Source organism: Lepidochelys kempii, chromosome 2 (genome assembly GCF_965140265.1).
Source record: "Lepidochelys kempii isolate rLepKem1 chromosome 2, rLepKem1.hap2, whole genome shotgun sequence".
Classification (NCBI taxonomy): Eukaryota; Metazoa; Chordata; order Testudines; family Cheloniidae; genus Lepidochelys; species Lepidochelys kempii.
This window is the reverse complement of record NC_133257.1, coordinates 270,055,282-270,061,627: the sequence shown is the minus strand read 5'-3', so window position 1 is coordinate 270,061,627 and position 6,346 is coordinate 270,055,282. Positions and strand designations below refer to the sequence as shown.

At 55.8% G+C, this 6,346-nt stretch overlaps 1 protein-coding gene across 1 annotated transcript; it reads left to right on the top strand.

Annotated features, from left to right (window-relative positions):
• Positions 1-453: 453 nt before the first annotated feature.
• On the top strand, positions 454-3,380 carry LOC140906206 (uncharacterized). The gene has a single exon (XM_073329698.1). The coding sequence runs from the start codon at positions 454-456 to the stop codon at positions 1,753-1,755; it is 1,302 nt and encodes a 433-aa protein (XP_073185799.1). The 3' UTR covers positions 1,756-3,380.
• Positions 3,381-6,346: the final 2,966 nt, after the last annotated feature.

Here is a 6,346-nt window from a genome sequence, read left to right as displayed (position 1 = left end):
AAACCCGGATAAACATTTGGTGGCAGTGGAAGTCCAAGGGCAAAGGGTAAAATAGTTTTTACCTGGGGGAAGTTTTAACCTAAGCTGGTAAAAGTAAGCTTAGGAGGTTTTCATGTAGGTCCCCACATCTGTACCCTAGAGCTCAGAGTGGGGAAGGAACCTTGACAGCCCCAGATGGAGAACAAAGGGGAGATGGGTTCATAGCTGACCTTTGGGGAGATACATGCATACGTGGGACTAGGGACACAGGGGCAGAGACAGGGAAAGAGCCAAGATGGCTTCGACGGCAGCATGACTCAGGAGAGCTCTGGCCAGTCTGAATCCATCTTAACCCCTGTCTCTCTGCTACCTAAGAATTCCAGAATGGGTGGGGACAGTGACCAATAAATTCTTACCGTGTTTGAAAAGGCTGGGGAAGAGCCAGAGGATGTGAAATCGAACAGGGCTTTGCTGATGAGAGGCTTAGAGGCTGCTTCCCCAGGCTTGCTCAGGACAGAACCCAGCATTAATCACTGGAAAGTGAAACACGCCCAGGGAAACATCACAGCGCTCCAGAGACCCACAGTGACTGTGGAGGGGCCGCAGACAACCCCTGAGCCCAAGGGAAAGGTGCCAACGGCCCCGACAAGCAACCCCAGCCAGAAATCCCTTTCGGCCTCTGACCGCAGGGGGGCTGTGGCCGCCAGCACCGAGCCGGTGAAACGCCCGCGAGCCCACGCTGCCGAGCGGCCGTTCACGTGCACCGAGTGCGGAAAGAGCTTCCAGCACCGGGGAAACCTCATCACTCACCTGCGGGTGCACACGGGCGAGAAGCCCTTCACCTGCACCGAGTGCGGCAAGAGCTTCAGCCAGAAGGGCGACCTGATGCGGCACCAGCGCATCCACACGGGCGAGAAGCCCTTCGAATGCAACGTGTGTGGGAAGAGCTTCTGCTCCAAGCAGACCTTCATCCTGCACCAGCGCATCCACACCGGGGAGAAGCCCTTCTCCTGCACCGAGTGCGGCAAGTGCTTCAACCGCAAGGCCAACTTCATCACCCACCAGAAGATCCACCGCGGGGAGCGCCCCTTCGTCTGCGCCGAGTGCGGCAAGGGCTTCTGCGCCAAGAAGACCTTCATCCTGCACCAGAAGATCCACATCGGGGACCGGCCCTTTGGCTGCTCCGAGTGCGGCAAGAGCTTCAGCCGCAACGGGGATCTGACCCGGCACCAGCGCATCCACACTGGGGAGCGGCCCTTCGCCTGCGCCGACTGCGGCAAGTGCTTCAGCCACAACGGGGAGCTGATCAAGCACCAGCGCATCCACACCGGGGAGAAGCCCTTCACCTGCACCGAGTGCGGCAAGAGCTTCAACCGCAAGGGCACCCTTATCACCCACCAGCGCATCCACACCGGGGAGCGCCCCTTCGTCTGCGCCGAGTGCGGCAAGACCTTCAACCTGAAGACCACGCTGATGAAGCACAAGCGGATCCACACGGGGGAGCGGCCCTTCACCTGCGTGGAGTGTGGCAAGAGCTTCAAGTACAAGGGCAACCTGCGGACCCACCACCTCACCCACACGGTGGAGCGGGTCTACCCCTGCACCGAGTGCGGGAAGATCTTCAGCCACAAGAAGGAGCTGACGGTGCACCAGGCCGTCCACACGGAGGAGAGACTCTTGTCCTGCTACGGAGACGGGGAGTCGTTCAACCCCTTCCTCCAGATGCACCCGCTTCTGCTGTCTGTGCCCCAAGCCAAATGCCTCTGGAAGCCTTAACGCAGTGTACATAAGGAGGGAGTTAGAGACATGCTACGTCCCCTGAGCAGGAGCAGAGGAGGAGCAATGCTGTAATTTAGGATTTGGACATGCCGTGGTGCTGATGAAATAACAGGCTCCCTGGCACAAGGAGCTCCCAGGCTGAAGGCCTGCGCTGACGAACCAACCGTGCATCCCTAAGGAAAACACAACTGCACATTCCCTGCACAACGCAGCTCGAATTCCAATGAAAACAAGGGCCCGAGTCTTGCCCTGAAGGATGCCAACACTGTCGTACTAATCCCATTTGCTGGGTTGGACGTAACCCCCAGAGGTGCTAGAGAACGTCTGGCAGGAGGGACGGGAGATTTCTGGGAAGGGATCTGGCTTATGGAGCAGCGCTTGGAGGGCGTTGGGAATGACATGGCCCGGGTTGACCGATGTGGGGTCTTCATCTTACTACTGAAAGGAGCGGAGGGTGCTAGCAGGACTCTCCTGCCCGTTCCTGTGTGGAGCAAACACGGGAGCGTCGTGCTCATTGGGATAGTTCTGGCGAAGACCAGTGGTTTCTCAGGGCGGGGGGTGCTGTGCTGTGTGGTGTTGTTAGGTCAGGCCCCGTGGGTACTGGGGGGCGGGCGAGACTTTGCTACTGCGCTGTAGTTATGGCTTATGCCAGCAGCTCCTCAGTGGAGCTACTGGACAGACCTGACGGACAGCGCCTGTTCCAGCCGGGCCGGTGACAGTGTGGGAAATGAAAGAAAACCTCAGTCGAGTGTGGACTTGAGGACTCCAGGTGCAATGCCCTGGAGCAATAATTACTGTAGTGCTCTTTCCTCTCTGTTCTCTTACTGACTATTTACCCACCAGGAGTGTGCGCCGGGCTTCACAACTGCGTACGGCCTGATCCCTGACCTGAGAAGTGACCATCTCACTGAGACCACCTAGAGGTCTGACAGAGATTCACAGAGTCCTAGGGCTGGGAGGGACCTCAGGAGGTCGTCTAGTCCCGTCCCCTGCACTCCCAGCAGGACTAAGTATTATCTAGACCATCCCTGGCAGGTGTTTGTCCAACCTGCTCTTAAAACCCTCCAGTGACAGAGACTGGTTAGAGCTGGAAAAGACCGATTGGTCATTTTGCCCATTCCTAGCCAATGCAGGGTCGGGCTCTACTCTGTATTTTCTAGGAATATGTCCAGCCTGTTAACCCTCTCCAGCGATGGGTCGCCCCTCGCTCCCTTGTGAGGTCCGTGCACAGTCTAATAGACACTGACTACTTCTCATCTTGTGTGAAAGGGACTTGGGTTTAGTTGCTAGTTTGTAGTTAGGCAAAGGGTCATTTTAACGTTAAAATTTGTCGTTCTCCGTGTGGATAGCCTAGAATCCTAGTTGTTAGATTTGGAAAAGAACTAATAAGTCTTCTAATAAACTCTAGTACTTCTCCCTGGCACTGCACGCCTGTTCCCTCCAGTGCTTGGTCCGTCTAACTGTACGTGTCCCAAACTCTGGGGTGTCACCTCTCTGGGGGGGTGGTTCCACAGCCTGAAACGTCTCCCCCTTAGGAAGTTTTTTTCTGACATTCAGCTTTAATCCTTGATTTCGTCCAGTCATCCCCACCTTGAATTACTGTAAAATTCTCTCTCCCGTGCCCGCCCCCCCGTGTTTCCCACGGATTGTTATCGGGTCCCGTCAGGTCACTGCTCAGTGAAGCTGGACCTACTTGTCTCTTTTACTCATTCCTCACCAGTCAATCCCTTGTGCCCCCAGATCACATTGTGGCTGTTCTCTGAACGGGCCATCGGTATTTTTCCAGCTCTCCTGAGGAGCCCTGAACAGCATGCCGTCTCCAGTGGGGTTATCCCAAGGCAGAGAGATGGGGGCTGTCACCCCTTTGCTCCGTTACACAAAGCCTCTGTGTATTGGCCTTTTCAGGTGCCAGGATGGACTGGAAGCTCCTGTCTAATCTGCTGCTGTCCACTGTCTTCCCCCAGGTCCCGATCAGTGTTTCCTGCTTCCTGGATTCTTTCCTTCCCACTGACTCTCTGCAGGGCAGATGCTGCTTCCCTAATAACATGCTCTTACTGCCTCTGCTAGGTGATTCGTGAAGAAATGGCATAAATCAGGAGCTCCCAGTAACACAGCCGTGGCACCCGCTGAGCACCTGCTCCCAGCTCCGTCCCGTGGCCTGTTGTTATTACTCTTGGCTAACACGTCTGCAGCCAGCGTTCAGTCCGTGGGATGGTCTCTGCTGACGCTGGGTCAGCCGGGACAGTACGTTTTGATGAGATGCTCTGTCAAGTGCTTTACTCACAACCAAGTGCGTCTTATCTCGCGCTTTCCCTCCACCCGCTAACTGTCCGAACAAGCAATCCGGGCACTGCCTTCTGCTGCTCCCTGCCCCAGGCACCTTCTGGGGGCGGGAACGAAGACACCCTGGCTCTCCCTGCTCCAGCCTGTGCTGTGCTGTGCTTTTCCCACCGTGGCCGAGAGGGGCTCGGGGCTGGAGTGCTTGAGAAAACGGAGCGTCCGTGGGGTTGGTCTGCCAGGTTCCGGATGAAGAACTGACCGAGAACCACAGCGAGTAGGAGGGGATGGGATGTGGAGACAGAGTCCCCTGTTGGGTCCACTCTTCCCCCACCCCCAAACCCAAATCCCTCTGTTGTTAAAGGAGCCCGGGGGGCAGGCGCTATGCGAACATTTCACGATCCAGCCATTTCACATCAACTTGTGATTTACAGACACCGCGTGAAGGGCGTTGGTTTGGGCCAAGTGAGTGACTGGGGGAAAATGGCAGCCAAAGGGACTGGCCGGAGTCAGGGTGGAATGATTGGTGCGTTGGTCCAGGAGACCAAAATCCCCCATGGGGGAAAGGAGAACAAGGGGGATTTCTATAGGGCTGAAGTGGTGTCTAGGCCTGGTCTGGCTCTGTATCGGGTTGTGCTCACCACCCACGGTGCCTCCTACCGGTTGCTATGGGAATTCGCTCTGTCCAGCAGGGCACCCTCCTCTTGTAGTGTCTCACTCCCGTCACTGCTTCTCCACCGTCTCCGCTGTCTGGGACTCCCGAACTGTGGCGTCCTCTTCAGGGCACGGCCCTCCGGCTGTGCCCCAACTCCGTTGTCTCCCCGCTTCCAGGGAGCCCGCAGTCCTTTGCCCAGCTTCTCGCCGCAATGGACTAGAGCGCCTAGTCCAGCCCCTTGCTCAGGGGCAAACTGCAGTCCTTTGGCTGGCCACTTCCCTCAGCGGCCAGTGGGGCAAAAGGGGGCGCCCAGGCCTGCCCACTACTCTGGGCCCCAACCCACGGACCCTCTCGCTGGCAGCTGCTCATGGCCTCTCCTTCCCCTCTGCCGCTACCTGCTTTCCCTGGGCCACTTCTCCATAGCCCCAGCACCTACTCGGCCCCTGTGTCAAGGACGCGGTCTGGGAGCCAGCCGGGCTGGAGCTCCACTTGCTCCCCCGACCCTGCCCAGCACGGCTCTGTCGCACGCACTTCTCTCTACGGGCAGCCAGGCCCTCTCCCTCAAGCTCCAGGAGAGACTGAGCTCCTCGCTGCCCTGCAGCCCTTCTTATAGGACCCAGCCTGGCCCTGATTGGCTGCTTCTAAGCCTTCCTCTGGTTGGCTGGGTTCTGCACAGCCACTCCAAGGGCTGCTATTAACCCTTTGCCAGCCAGTGAGGGGCTGCTGCCCCGTCACAGGCTCCTCTGCACAGGGTGAATTTCACCCCTCACTAAATCATATTTTCAGGACCCTTCTTTTCTAGCGGGTGCTGAGAGCCGGGGTCCAATAGTTAAAGTCTCTGAAATAATTTGCTAGGAAGCAGCTTGTTCCCATCTCCCTTGTGAAAGGAATTTCCTCTGGTCCCAGCTCAGGGTACCCCACAAATGCCTTCAAAGTTATTCACCCAGCTAAACTGAGGACGAGTTAGCAAGGGGTGAAACTCCTCTTTGCAGATGCTGCCATCGCTAAAGGAGTTTTGGCTGCTAGAATCTCATCTGTGACTCAGAGTCTGAAGAGAGGTTGGATGATGATAAACCAGGCAGGAGCTGTGGGTCTGGACCTGCCAGATTTATAAAGGGAGTGGCTAGTTCTTTACTAATATGGTTATTTTGTTGCCTATTGACTCATTTATTTGTAACTTCCTTTTGGGCTGTTTGGACAGAATTCTTCACTGACCTCTTCTGCATGACCTTGCTAGCGATAGAAAGCAAATTAATCGGTGTGTGTGGTGTATATTCTGCAAATGTATTTGTATGTAAAATTACTCTTCTGCCATTGGTTATTGGTCTCCAATCCTGGGCTTTCTGGTGTCAAATGGGAAAATTCCCCTTGGCTCCAGTGGGGGTCAGGACAGGGCCCACTGATGGTATTTATTATTCTTATGCAAAAATCTTCCCCTCTGATGATTCTTATTGTGACAATAGGGTCACTGTGCTGAGAGGTTGTGTAGCCTAGAGCAGTGGTTCTCAAACTTATTTGATTGGGCCCACCTTCTTTGTGTCTGTGGTTCTTTGTGCCTCCCTCCCCACCGCCCCCCAAGTACATATATCGCTACCCAGCTCTGAAGCACAGAAGTAAGGGTGGCAATGTGGAAAGTGACTTTTCACAGCAGACTTA

Excerpts from the sequence above, each read along its gene's own strand:
- LOC140906206 (XM_073329698.1), top strand. The coding sequence starts at position 454 with ATGAGAGGCTTAGAGGCTGCTTCCCCAGGCTTGCTCAGGACAGAACCC.